The sequence below is a fragment of the Adiantum capillus-veneris genome, chromosome 8, assembly GCF_014529385.1.
Source record: "Adiantum capillus-veneris isolate H3 chromosome 8, ASM1452938v2, whole genome shotgun sequence".
NCBI classification, from domain to species: Eukaryota; Viridiplantae; Streptophyta; class Polypodiopsida; order Polypodiales; family Pteridaceae; genus Adiantum; species Adiantum capillus-veneris.
Window position 1 is genome coordinate 46,169,850 of NC_140938.1, and position 14,977 is coordinate 46,184,826.

At 42.3% G+C, this 14,977-nt stretch overlaps 1 protein-coding gene across 1 annotated transcript; it reads left to right on the top strand.

The window, feature by feature from the left end:
* The first annotated feature begins 11,654 nt into the window (after window positions 1-11,654).
* On the top strand, window positions 11,655-14,665 carry LOC147452071 (uncharacterized). The gene is made up of 3 exons (XM_086517878.1): window positions 11,655-13,791; window positions 13,860-14,213; window positions 14,320-14,665. The coding sequence occupies exons 1-3, from the start codon at window positions 13,639-13,641 to the stop codon at window positions 14,335-14,337; spliced, it is 525 nt and encodes a 174-aa protein (XP_086374004.1). The 5' UTR covers window positions 11,655-13,638; the 3' UTR covers window positions 14,338-14,665.
* Window positions 14,666-14,977: the final 312 nt, after the last annotated feature.

The window sequence follows — 14,977 nt, forward strand, 5'->3', positions numbered from 1 at the left end:
GACCAAATAGGCTACGAATTGTTCTTTGGAATTGTAGTTTTGTGCTTACCATAATATATATATTTTGTCTAGTGATTGGGATTAATTGTGTGTACAAATCCTCTTGGTTCATAGCAAGATAACTACGCTTACATCAAAAGAAAAATTATAGTCTATGAGAGGTAGTATGATGGGATCCGGTGATAGAAGTATTTCATTGAGCCTTTCAGGGCCAAAGAGAAACACTATACGTTGTTGAAAGTGTATTTTACGGCTAATCCATACGTTAATTCTAATAGATTGTACAAAGTGAAAGCGATAGAAATGATCATCATGTGGGTTATTCATCTAGGATAGTATGTGAGAAATGTAGATATGAGAGAAGTGAAGAGATGAGAAGTTTCCCTCCCAAGCCCTATTCTTGCCCGTAGGCAATAAGGATACTGCGGGGAGAGATGTACCTGTAGCAAGAGAACCTAGAGAGGATGAATTACTAAGAATGAGAGAGATAGGTTTGGTTAAGGAGATGAGATTAGATACATATATATATGTTGGATTACAGATGAAAATGAAAACAACAAGAAATCAAGAAAACATCAATGTAGAACACATCTTACTTGAAACCCTTCGGCACCATTATTGATGGGAGAGAGAAGAAGAGTGGATAATTCCACTTTGATTGATACACCAAGTGCAAGAACTTCTTTGATTAGAGTTGATCTTCCAAGGTTAGCTTGTTGCAAGAATGGCTAGTCTCCCTCTAGGAGAAAGTGTATGCTTGGGATTATGTTAATGGCTAAGTACAATTAGGCATTACTACTCACTCCCTCAAGAATTCCTCTCATCAATGGCTTGAATGCTTGAGTTCCTTCCAAGGAAGAAGAGGTCCCCTTTTATAGGTGAAGGGAACCCCCAAGGGTTTACACAAGAAGAGAGGAGCCAGTGTGAATAGGAATTGGAAAAGTTGGAAATGAGTTGTCCCTGCATGATGTGGGCAGACTGGGGTCCAGTATTTTGATCATATCTCCTTAACCGTGGCTCCAAATAAAAAAGTAAAAATATGGGCAGAAACTTCAGCTCATTAGCTACGATTTTCATCTAAAAATCATTTTCCAATTCGGATTGGAACCTTGTGTAAAAATTTCATCAAAATAGAGTCCATTTATGGCAGCAAAAGTCTTCATGTGGTCTCCTTAGCCTAGACTTTCATTTAATTCCAAAGGACACCTCATGCCATATGAAAGCATGACATTGCTCCTTGACAAAGTTTTGTAATCATGCTTGCAATAATGCATTAAAATAAGTGTATCTTTGAAATCATGCCACCTAGTGTCCCACTAGGATTTGATTCTCTTCTAGTAGCTATTTAAAAAGAAATATAAGAAAAGTATAAAAAATACATAGAATATATATATATTGGAGTTTACCCTAGATATAGGATCTATCTAGGGTGTGAGATGATAATGAAATAGTAGAAATAAAGAATCAATGCTTTTTGCCCCAAGTTAAAGAGGCGGAGCTATTGATGCTTTTCCCATAGTATTTTCTGATGGTAAAGTAAGGATATGTTACCCTTGAGAAAAATAATAGGATGAGATAGAAGGTTTATTATTATATTTAAATATGAATATGTACACTATAGAAAATATAATTATGTATCTAAAAAAATACAAGATAGATCTTGTAGCATGCGTTCCCACTATGTACGTGTCACAGCACGACATCCACCCCTCTAAACCTGCACATCCTTCGGTATGTGCCACATTGTCTCTTTGTAAGATTAGACCTCTTGTACATCTTCCTTGTCTTCTTCTTCACTGGATGATTCCAGAGCTTCATGTTCACTTTGATCTTCACCTGTGTTTTTCTCTTCTTCCTCATCCATATCTTCTAGATCATTGTCTCCTCTTCTCTTAAACATTTTAATCCTTTTTCCTGCAATGGGAATCTTTACTTCTGTACCATCTAGTTCAGACAAGCTGCAAGTAGCATTTTCATGCACATGATTTACAACATACGGTCCAAACCATCTTTTTGAGAACTTACGCATGACTGTGTGCTGGTTATCAAGGCTACTATCATACACTAAAACCCAGTCACCTTTGTCAATTGCTTTGCTTCTGAGTCGATGTCGCTTATCAAAATAGTCCTTGTTTTTCAACCTTGCATTTTTGAGTCGTTCTTTTGCAGCTTCAATGTCTCCAGGTCTTCTCTCTAGCTGCCTTATACGCAGTGCAAGGAGATCTTCCCTACTAAGCCCCTCTTGCCAAGGTAGCACATTCCATGTGGGAATTGTATCCTCAATCGGAATCACTGGCTTTTGACCATGCATTAGCTCCGCAGGCATGTAGCTAGTTACTGAGCTATGTGTTGTACGATCAGCCCATAAAGCATATGGTAATAATTTTGGCCACTCACCAACTCTTCCTTCGCAAGCCTTGGCCAAAGCTTTGATGATAGGAGGATGCCCTCTTTCACTCTTTCCATTTCCTTCAGGGTTGTAAGCTATAGTAAGAGAAAGCTTGATCCCTAATCTAGAAAAGAACTCCCTTGCTTCTTCGGTATCCAGTTCACCTCGATTTGCAGTGATTTTTCCCACACAGCCATAACGGCAAATCACCTCATCAAGAAGGAATTTGCACACAGCTTCTGTGGTCTTAGCTCTTAATGCTCTTCCTTCAACCTGGTTAGTTAGGTCCTCTCGTGCAAGAACCAAGTATCTTATCTGCCAGAGTCCTAAAGGCATCGTGACTAGATCCACAACCCATTTATAGTGCATGGCTAGTGGATATGTAGGGTGCAATCCATCACGATGTCGAACATTTGAATACATTTGACAAGTTACACATGACTCTACAAACTTAGATACATCTTTATACATACCCTTCCACTAGTATTTTTCTTTCAACTTGGAGAAGGTTGCCACACACCCCTGTGTCCAGCCCCCTAGACTCTCATGAAATCTCTTGCAGGAGCTTTACTTGAGTCTCTTTTTTACATATAACCCGTTGTGGTGTAGCACCCTTTTGTTTAGGATGCTTCCACAAGTAACCATCCCTTAAAAAGTACCCATATGCTTCCCTGCGTATCCTCTTGAATTCTTGTTCAGACCAATCATCCTGTTTTGTTAGAGTACTCAAGTACCTTCCAATAGAAAGCCAATCACCTTCATAAAGATCTTTCAAGAACAATTCAAGTGAATTAGTCATGCGGACATTGTTACCTTTGGCATGAGAGATAGAATAGAATTTTGTGCCTACATCATCTCCCTCATCCATCATTTGTGACTCATCTTCATACCTTGCCCTTGATAGCATATCTGCCACTGTATATTGTCTTTACCTGCAATGTGCTTAAACTCGGGATTTAAGGACTTAATGTAGGCAATCCACCGCAACATAGCAATGTCTGGTGTTGAGCAGCTTGTAATCATCCCAAGAAGTGGTAGACAATCTGTTTCTACAACCACACATGCACCAATTAGGTACTCTTTCCCACTTTTCAAGGCTGTAACCATACCCCATAACTCTCTCTTTATATGTGGATAGTTTCTTTGGCGAGCACTTAGTACCTTTGCTCCAAATCTTACCACATACTTGTGTCCTTCTTTGTCATCTTGCCCTATTGCCCATCCAATCCCTGTAGGACTGGTATCTACTGTCACAATCACTGGCCTTTGACACTCATAGTCTACCTTTCTCAAAGTCGTTGCTGACTGGAGTAACTCCTTTAGCTTTTTCATGGATTTTACATGTGCTTCTGTCCATTTAAACTTTTGATTCTTTCTAAGCAGCTGATAAAGAGGATCAGCTACATGTGCATAATGTGGAATCCAAATAACATAGAAGACACATGCTCCCAGAAATCTTCTAACCTCAGTGATGCTAGTGCATGTTTCTTTCATTCTTTGGATGGCATCTACCTTTGATGGACAAGGTTTCCTACCATATGGCCCGCACATGTGCCCCACAATGAGCACTTCTTTGACACCAAACATAGACTTTTTCCCTGACAATGTAAGATTCACTTCTTCCAACCTAGACAAAATTTTATCACAATCATTTATGTGATTTACCACAAACCTGCGACATCCCTTGAGATCCAAAGCCTCATCTTTGTCACTTTCTTCACATCCTTTGATAGGCAAATCATCAATGAAAGGCATTGTGATTTGAGGAATAAAGTCACGTAAGACCTTATTCATCCCATTCATCATATGTGCAACCGAGTTGGTTGCTCCCTGTGGCAAGGTACACATCCTTACCAAACCCAAAGGTGTCCTCATGGTTGTCAAGTCTCTGCTTTCGATTGCAAGCTGAAATTGATCATACCCTGAGTAGAGATCCCCCATTGAGTAGATTGCCCTCCCTGCAAACGCCTCTGCAAATTCATCCACAATTGGACCTGTTCCTACATTTCTAATTGTCACCTTGTTCACTGGTTGCATATCTTGGATGAAGCGTAGAGAACCATTCTTCTTTGGAACTGTGAACCACCTGTTTGAGTATGGAGCACAAGAAGGCTCCAAGATTCCCATTTTGATTTTCTCATTCAGTAGCTCTACTAACTTTGGCAAATGAGCCTTTGGAACCGGAATAGGCCGCAGATTCCAAGGCACATGAGGTATTGTGAAAATTACCATAGGAGCTACAATATAAGGATCAACACATCCTATCTCATGTGGCTCAAATGCAAAAGCCTTACCATGATTTGAAAGCATTTCTTTGAAGCACTTTGTCTCCTCCTGTGTTAGAAACTCCTCGCAACCAATCTGCAACTCTTGAAAGGACTCCTTTGTGAAGGTATGTCCGATCTTTTTAGGATTCCGCAAACTTGGTTGTAAAGAAGCCTGTTCAATCTTTTCCTTGTTGTTGGGTGGTAAGGGTGAAGCTACTGGTTTCACCTTCTTTGCTACACTCTTGTATTTAGTTTCAACATGGACTTCTGGGCCAACTGTTTGGCTTTCTTTAAAGGCTTCTATTACTTGATACATTTCCATAGAGCAAACTTCCACAACTTCATTTTCAAGATGCAAACTAGACCTCATTATAGCATCAAGCTCACCCATAGTATCTACAAAAGAAACTTGTTCACACAAACCCAAAACATTTTCAGTAGGCTTTAGCAACCCACTCTTTTTCATGCCTATTTGTACATTATGCACATATTGCCTCTCATATCTCTTCAAATCTTCAAGTTTTGTAAAACATACTAATCCATTCCTTGTTACCAAGGAGCTCATTGAGAAAGTTTCACCTATTTTTGGATCAGGCGAGACCCTTTTTCTTTCTGTACCACTGCAATCCCGCTTTACAATGGTACTTGACAAAAACCCATCATTTCTCTATGATCATGAAACTCTTTGCTTACCTTTGGTAAAGGATGTTCTCTAAGGTTGTCACGATTTCTTTCATGGTTTACACAAACTGTGAGAAATTGGATAGCACGTTTACCATCTTTGCTACGTATCCTAGCATATGCTGAACCATCGTCCATTACCTTTGTTTCCATTCGAACTCCCACAATGTAGGGTTGTCCAAGGATGAGATGATATGAAGCCTTGTATCCTGTACAAAGAAGTTTTGGTCAATCTTTACATCACCTATTGTTACCTTCACACCTGGACATGCTGCATACAATTCACCGGATGAATTGTTTGCCACTTTTACCATCCAAACATGATCTGTGTCCATTGGCCATTTGCACTTGTTGTAGAGACTCTTTGACATTATGTTTATTTCTGAACCATGGTCAATCAAGGCAAAAAATGGCTCTTCAAGATCACCTACCTTGACCAAAGTTTCTGTAGTAGCCCTTGCCCAATGACTTCGTGAATAGTAACTCCTAGGAATATCTTCAACTTCTTCATCATCATTTGAGAAATGCACTTGCTTCACTCTCCCACTAGATTGGTAGCATCCTACCATAGCTTCATCATTCTCCTTATTTTGCAGTTGCATCCCTTGTGTCTTCGAGGTTTCCCCTTCAACATGTGGACGAGAAACTTCAGCAAGGGTTTGCCTCTTCCTCTTGATAATGTCAATGATCTCCTCGTGGAATTCACGCTTTGCAATGCCAAGAACTTCTCCCAGAGTAAACTCAATCTTGCTATTCAAGATCCTTTCCTCCAAGACTTTCTTTAAATCTGTAGCAACCTCAATATCAGATTGTAGTTTATAAGTTGGGCCTTTTGTCTTATCTTTTTCGTTGGCTCTTTCTTCTTTCCTGTTGTAGACTCCTCCATGAGTACTTCAGGTGGAGATGCTCCTTGTGTTGAGGGTGTTTGAGAAGGCATTGAGTCGCTTCTTCCCCCACTTCTAGAAGCTCTTTTTGATGGTCCTTCATCAACATTCTCACGTCTGCGCTTCTCTTCTACAATTGCCTCATTTTGTTGGCATTTTGTAATGTAGGCATGCACTGACAATGAGTCCACTGGATCATTCCATCCTATTTCTAGACGTATGCAATCACCTGCTTCATGTAGAATCTCTTTTGTAAGCTTTCCCTTTTTAGCTAATTGCATGACATTTGGCCAAATTTGACCATGATGGTCACTCACCTTTTCATCACAAAAATGTTCAATTTTTACTCCATAAGTAGCTGCCTCAACTGAAGAGGTGGCATGCTTGGTTGCCATATCTTCAACTAAGGTTTGCATTCCCCCCTTCCCAAAGTTGGTTCTCAAGGGTAGACCTGTCTCTCTTAAGTGTATTTTACCATCCTTAAAAAAGACAACATCTTTTGACAAAGCATCACTAAAATCATCACAATCCCTTCTTACATGGTCTGTACTATCACACCAAATACATCTATTAACAAACCCTTCTTTGGGTTGTTGTCTTTGCCTAGGAAGTGGCCCTAATGGTTGGCCTTTTTCTTCAAGCTTTGCAAACTTCACCTTCAAGTCACGCATTCCCTTCACAAGCTCATCTAGCATGGACTCATCAAACTTAGGAGCGATAAAAGTAGGCTTTACCATTTTGTTAGAAGTTGAGGTGGAAGGACTTATAGTGTTTACTAGATCTGCTCCCTCGTCGAGATCGACCGGCACTAGCGCGCGAGCTGCTCTGACGCTGACTGCCAGAAGAGCGTCGACGTGAATTTGGGACAGAAGGTGGGATAGGTGATGGATAGGTGGACGCCCGTGGCGTCGGACCCTGTGGCGTCGCACCCAACGGCGTCGGACCCTGGGGCGTTGGACCCTGTGAAGGAAAATTTGAACCTGGAGCTGTAGCTGGAAAACTCTGCAGGTATGGAGTGCCACCGGTCGGAGTAAAGACCTCTGATAATCCAAAAGCTGCTAGCTGCACCGGTGAATAGCATTGCGTAAGGGTCTACTGTGAATCTAACCACTCAGCCCGAAGACGCAATACCCTCTCCACATCTGGATCGGTCACAGGTACGGCAATGGACCCACCTATAGCGTCCCGAAACCAGTCGAACCCTGATGATGACTGCTGAGGCGACGGCTGTGAATGATAGGCAGAGAGAGCGTCAGGATATGACATCCCGTCTGCCATGAAATCCTCAATGTTGCAAAAGCATGGTGTGGAAGAAGAAGACATGGTCTACATTTATTACGACAAATATTAAACTAGGGTATAAAATTTGAATATATGATTAAAAATTTACACATTGATTTTTTTCAAACATTGGATTCTCTATAGTATCCAATGTTGAAAGAATGCAATGTGTGTCTACAACCTATAAAAGAGTCTTGCAAAGCCTTGAGTGCTAATAAGATATTAGTGTGTGTATTGACTAATAAGAGATTATTGTGTTTATGATTAGTGTGACCGATTGCGCGATCACTTGGACGGTCATTGGGGCCTAATACGTCACCTACGACTTAATCATAGAGGTATGTTTCTGTTTTTGTGTTGATTGTTGTTTAATTTAACATAATTAGTGTGTGTTTTAGTGTTGGATTGTTTAATTGGCTTGTGCACACACTAATTAGTGTGTGTTAACATATACTAATTAGTGTGTGCATTGGCTTGTGTAATTGGCTTGTGCACACACTAATTAGTGTGTTTTAACATACACTAATTAGTGTGTGCATTGAATTGTGTACACACTAATTAGTGTGTGTTAACATACAATAATTAGTGTGTGCATTAGTGCGTGCACACACTAATTAGTGTGTGTTAACACACACTATTTAGTGTGTGATTAGTGTGTGCATTGGCTTGTGCACACACTAATTAGTGTGTGTTAACATACACTAATTAGTGTGTGAATTAGATTGTGCACACACTAATTGTGTGTGTTAACATACACAAATTAGTGTGTGCATTGGCTTGTGTAATTGGACTATGCATTGGCCAATTCCATTGGTCAATGCACACACTAATCACACACTAAATAGTGTGTGTATTGGCCAATCCAATTGGCTTGTACACACACTAATCACACACTAAATAATGTGTGTATTGGCCAATCCAATTGACCAATGCACACACTAATCCCAAACTAATCCACACATTAATTAGTGTGTGAATTGGCCAATCCATTGACCAATGCACACACTAATTAGTGTGTACATTGACCAATCACATTGGCCAATGCACACACTAATCACACACAAATTAGTGTGTGTTAATGAGCACTAATTAGTATGTGAATTGGCCAATCCCATTGACCAATGCACACACTAATCACACACTAATTTGTGTGTGCATTGACCAATCACATTGGCCAATGCACACACTAATAACACACTAATTAGTGTGTGCATTGACCAATCACATTGGCCAATGCACACACATAACACACACACTAATTAGTGTGTGCATGGCCAATCCCAAATTAACATATTAGGTTATGCAAGTAATAAATTTAACAAATTTGACAAATCTAACAAGTTTAGATTTTGCAAGTAACTAATAATTAACAAATTTAGGTTTTGGTGTGTCTTTACTTACACTAATTAGTGTGTGCATTAGAATAATGCACACAGTAATTAGTGTGTGTAAAGAACACATGCACTAATTAGTGTGTGTACTTAGTGTGTAAAGAACGTACACGTGCACTAATTAGTGTGTGTGTATGCATGTGTATGCATGTGTGTGCATGCGTGTGTATGAGTGTATGCATGCGTGTATGCGTGTGTGTGTGTGTGTGTGTGTGTATGCATGTGTGTGTATTCGTGTGAAAATCTCAAAAAACATAACAACAGAATTTACATGGAATGGAAGTGCTTGTTGGGAGAGGGTAGGAGAGTGGAAGAGTAGAGATGGTGGAGAGTAGAAGAGTAGAGATGGAGGAAGAGCTCAAGGTTGTGAGGTTGACGCTCTCGGCTTCTGTGGAGAAGACGATGAAATTCAAATTTTAGGGTTTTGATCTTCGCGGGGCACGCGGGTGCCTCTATTTATAAAAAAATTTGAAATTTGATTTTCCGCTCCTATTACCGCGTGGCTTACCGCAATCATTACCGCGTCTATTACTGCGGCGCAAATTCGGGCCATATAAACAGATGGCCACGTTCTGACATTATTATTATTGATCCTCAAAATCTATTGGTACTATGTTTTTTATAAAATATATATAAAATGAAAGTATTCCTAGTACTTTGAAAACAACATTTTTACCTAAAAGTTTAATTTTTACTTTTTACTGATATTTTTTAAACATTCTTTGGTAATTTGATTTTAATTAGTGTATGTAATTTATTAATGTAGGTTGCTTGGGATGATTTTGGCCCGTCCACTGAACCGGATAGATCACGGTGGTTGGCCGAGCGATTACCATGCCCATGCGTGCGGTGCAAATGCGCCATTGCTCGACTTCGATGGATATGCTTGAGCCATGTAGAAGATTATGGACTATGGGATGATCCTCGCAAGCGTGCACGGATGGAAACAAATGATCCGCAAATTGTAGCGGCTATTGACGTCACCCCTCATTGGCGTGTGGTTGGTGGAAGAGGGGAAAGGAGGGTGGAAGAGCGCATGCGCCAAGAATCCATTAGAAAGGGAGGAAGCACATCATATCAGCCAAGTACTGTTGCTCCCTCTTATCCGAGTGACCACATCCCATCTCCTTACGTGGATGCAAAGACGACCATTTGCATAGAATGGTTGAGGATCTCTTTGCACGAGAGGAGGAGCATGAACCAGAGTGTGCATGCGAAGAAGCTTTCGAGGGAACGAGGAGTGAGCTACTCGATTCGGCACACACCGCACTATATGATAGATGCTCTTACTCCATTTTAAGGGCATCTCTCGAAGTCCTTAACCTTCAGACGATGTTTGGATGGAGCAATGCTAGCGTCGACGCACTTTTGAGGTATGTATACAGATTGTGAAGGATGCTTGTGGAGTGCATAAATTAGCTTCTAATGTGCTTTCTTCTTGTGATAGATTGCTAGGAAAGATGCTGCCAGCTGGCAATCACATGCCAGAGAACAGATGAAAAGCCCGCGAAGTGTTGACTGCATTAGGGATGGATCATGATCGCATTCATGCTTGCGTGAACGATTGTGTGCTCTTTCGTAATGAGCATGCCGATTGTGACACATGTTCATCGTGCGAGGAGCTTAGGTTCAAAGAAGGAATGCAGAGCAACAGAATTCCACGTAAAGTTTTGAGGCATTTTCCACTCATCCCTCGCATCCAACACATGTTTAGATCGAAGGGTACGAGCGAGCTTTTGAGTTGGCATGCAAAAAATCGCTCCACAGATAGTATTATGAGAGTGCCAGCTGACTCACCAGCGTGGAAGCACATAAAGGACACATGGCCAGAGTTGAGGGATGAGCCTCGTCACTTGAGGATTGGGTTAGCTAGTGATGGAGTGAATCCATTTGGGCACCGCTCTACTTCATATATATATCACTCCCTTGCATGCAACTGGAGCACCACACACACCCTAGGGCTCCTCAACCAACTCATGGCTACTGATATGCAATATCATAGCCACACACTAACCCCATCAACCCCCAGCTTATGGCTATCACCATCATGCCCTTCGTCACCAAACAATGGTGGTACAGCTGAAGATGGTCGGCCTATGGAAGTGCAAGAAGCCCAGGCATGGTAGTTTGCAGGCAAATGACAAGGATGTTGAGAAGGTATTTGATGCAGCTAGGAGACAGGTACACAGAGATGGAGCACTCTCTAGTAGAAACTGCAATTGTTTCTTCATGTCACACAGGTGACAGGAGCAAATGCTGATATCACAAGATTGAGAACAAGACAAGGGGTGCTGGATACAGATGTTATGAGGTTTATGATATAGAATTTTGAGCGAGATGTTTGCAGGGTGCTCTATTTGACAGTGTGTGAGACATTTTCTTGAAACTGCTAGTGGTTCGAGGTTACTGAAGGCCCTTTTTATACTAGACAAAGACGTGCTCAGACCTTGTGGCCGAATATTGGATGACGGAAATGACATGGTCGAAGTGGTGCTTGGCTGATGTGTTTTGCTTGAAACCGATAATCTTTATGAGTATGGTCGAAGGGGGTGGATGTGACTAGTTTGAACCTATGGCAAGGAGGCATGAAGATGGGAAGCAGTACATAGTGGAGGGTTATGCTATGCTCGAGCCCATGGGGTGGGAATGCTCCACAAAAAGGAGAAAAATTAATGATAAGCTTTAATTTTTTAAGCCATGCAATGGGTGATAGTATGAAGGCAGCGCTGGCCTGGCCATCACAGGCGACTCAAAGCAGCAAGAGGACAGGTGGGAGGCGTTTTCTAAGGGAGGCCACCATCTGCCAGGCATGCTGGAGACAAGGCGCCATCTGGTGCGGGGGCTGCATATGGAAAGAGAGGGGCCCGCCAGTTTGCAGGGGAGGAGAAGACTCGCCAACAGGGTAGAGCGAGGAGCGAGAGGAAGGAAGACCGGGAGCAACACAAATTGGAGAAGGGCCAGGTTGTTCTGGAGCTTGGAGAAGCTTTGGCCAAGCTCAGGAAAAGAACCGAGAAGGGCTGCGAGCAGATGGTGCACCCTTGCATTTGAAGGTGGTCGGTGGTGATGACGGATGTCATAAGCTCCTGCAGAAGCAAAATTAGGAAGCCGCCATATCAGAAGAGAATCCCGATTTCTTAAGAAGGAAAGCTGAGAGCCGCAGGGATAGGTGCTGCAAGCATCGTATGGACTGTCGAAAGCAACCGAAAGGGAGTTGATGCCTTGGGGGGCATCCAAATAGCACTACACAAGGAGGGTGGGCTGCACTATCTAGAGGAAGCAAGACATGACCTTCATGGATTGATATGCAGAGTGATTGGTTGCAATGAAGAGAGAAGCGGCTGGTTGGATGAGCGCCAAACTTGAGGAGGAAGAGGGCTGCCAGCTAAGAGCTGCCTTTGAAGGAGAAGAAAGCCAAGGATTGCACCAGAGCGGTTGATGCCATCATTGTATCTAGATGTGTTTTTTTTATGCATAGAGTTTTCTCGAGTGGTTTGAACTCAACCATGCTTTCTGTCTAATCTCGTGCAGTAAGTCTGTGATAGCGCTGCCTCCGGACCACATGGGTGTGTGTGTGAAGAGAGAGAGGGAGAGAGTGATTGTGGTTGCAGATTGGGTGTGGGTTTGTGTGAGGTCGAGGTGTGTGAGGCCTCCCGATGTGAGTGTGTTTACAGGATTTGGTGAGTGTATGCATCAATGTGTGGGATACGGGTGACGGTTTGTTGATGGGTCTATTGTGTTGAAGTGCTCATGTGTGAGTGTGTGCAGTCAGTGGTGCTCGTAGGCGAGTCGGTGCATTGGAGAGTGGCAGATAGTGTGCGTGTGTGTGTGATTCTGTGTGCATAGGGGTGCGGGTTAATCCCTGGACTATTGAGAGGCAAGTTTGGAGTGTGATGGGTTTGTTCCCCCTTCCCTCTTTCCATTAGTGGTGCCCCCATGGAGGACCTACTGATTGCTCCTCTGTGAAGTTTTAAAGCCTGAAGATGATGCATGATATCGAATTGGTGCTTGTTGGAGAAGAAGAGGTTGCAGATTGGTTTTTCGATTTTGAGCTATACCTATTGCAGATGAGAAATTGAGGAGATGAAGCCAAATTGAAGGCACTACCATTGGTTTTGCAAGGACAAGCCAAAGCCTGGTTTGAAGGACTGAAGGTTGCAGATCGGCAGTCGCTAAGCGAGATTTGCATGCGGTTTGTTGAAGCTTTTCAGAGGCGGGTTTCTTCATCGGACTTGGGTGAGCAACTGAGCAAGCTAAAGCAGGATGTAAGTGAAGATTTTTCTTTGTTTTTAGATAAATTTGAATCTATTTGGGAGAGACTAGCTGCTGTTACATGTGTGCGAAATGGAGATCATTTCAAGCAAGAGCAGCTTCTAGCCTGTTTGCATCCGCGAATCAAGGAGAAGGTCGAGTGTGGTGATGCAGAGGACTATGGACAAATGGTTTGATTAGCCAAGGCAAAGAGCAGGAAAGCAAAGAGGAAGCTGGAGATGGGCTTGTTGCAGCCTGCAATTTATGGGTATAGCTCGACAACGGAGCTTCATCATGTGCCAAAAGAGAGATCGATCTAAGCGTCAAAGAGGTAGCTGCTTTGCCATTGGTAAGCCATTTTGGTCATTCGTTTCAATTTGTACCTCTAGTTTGGTGTACTGCTATACAAGAGTCTGTTAGCCCGGCTAGCAAGGATGCAATCCTAGCCAAAGTGTGCATGCATGAAGAATCAAATGAAGCTATAGATCAGAGCTCAAATGACAAGTTTGAAGATGTTGGCAAAGCGATGGTCGAAGTTGTGCAGGAAGAAGCTAGCCAGGGTGGTTGGGCAACCTTGCCCTATTGATCGTGTTGAAGAGCGGCAATGCATTTCAGAAGGTATTGGTGATGTCAACCTACCAGAGAACGAGGTAATAGATCATGGCTTTCTTTTCGCTTAGCACATGATATGGTCATAGAAGAAGTCCTTGAAAAGCAGGCAAAGGTGGTCGAGCAATCCGATTTCCTCTCGCATGAAGTGGTTGAAGATGAAGTATCAGAGGCTATGGTGCACGAAGATTGGCATGGTGAGTCAGGTATGGAGTGTGTGCCATTTGAAGGACCTACAATAGAGGGTATGCTTGGAACACAGGAAGGTTTGGTTCTCCAAGAAGCAGCGTCATTAGAAGACAGGTTACCAAAGGTGGGTGTTATGCTATTAATGTATATGCTTTTGAAAGTTGCTTCACATGTAGTTTTATACAGTTTGCAAAGCTCTCTTTATGAGGGGTCTATTATGGAGGGCTCTCTAGCAAGTGAGAGAAGCATGGTGTATGGTGCAGATGCTTCACAGGTTGGTTTATAGGCTTCTTTTGTATATGAAGCCGGCATATGGATATAGGTTTTTGAAGATCGATGCTACGCTAAACTGCATGAGAGGCTTGTTTTTGGATTTACAGGTGCAAAAAAATGGTTGATTGTGTATGGACTATGGACGCATGGCAGTGCTCAATGCCATGTATTTCATCCTAGTGGAGTTTGCATCACAGTTGGGAGAGCCTATGGATTCCCATTTGATCCGGGGGGTTTATGCAGCTGATAAAATCTCTCTCTATCTGTCTACTGCTTATGTACATACTAAGTATTAGTTTTCTAATATGCAATCATCTCTTATCTAAATAATGCTATCGTTGAGCATGAATGCTCAACGAGGGGGTGGGCAATGATGGTACAACTGAAGATGGTCGGCCAATGGAAGTGCAAGAAGCCCAGGCATGGTAGTTTGCAGGCAAATGACAAGGATGTTGAGCAGGTATTTGATGCAGCTAGGAGACAGGTACACAGGGATGGAGCACTCTCTAGTAGAACCTACAATTGTTTCTTCCTATCACAGGTGACAAGAGCAAATCTTGATATCACAAGATTGAGAACGAGACAAGGGGTGCTAGATACAGATGTTATGAGGTTTATGATATGGAATTTTGAGCGGGATATATGCAAGGCGCTCTATTTGACAGTGTGAGACATTTTCTTGAAACTGCTAGTGGTTCTAGGTTACGGAAGGCCCTTTTTACACTCGACAAAGACGTGCTCAGACCTTGTGGCCAAATATTGAAT

What these genes read in the sequence shown, in the direction of transcription:
- LOC147452071 (XM_086517878.1), top strand. Translation starts at nt 13,639, where the DNA reads ATGACAAGTTTGAAGATGTTGGCAAAGCGATGGTCGAAGTTGTGCAGG. An exon ending in TCAACCTACCAGAGAACGAG is followed by an intron (nt 13,792 to 13,859) that starts GTAATAGATCAT and finishes CTTGAAAAGCAG; the next exon opens with GCAAAGGTGGTCGAGCAATC.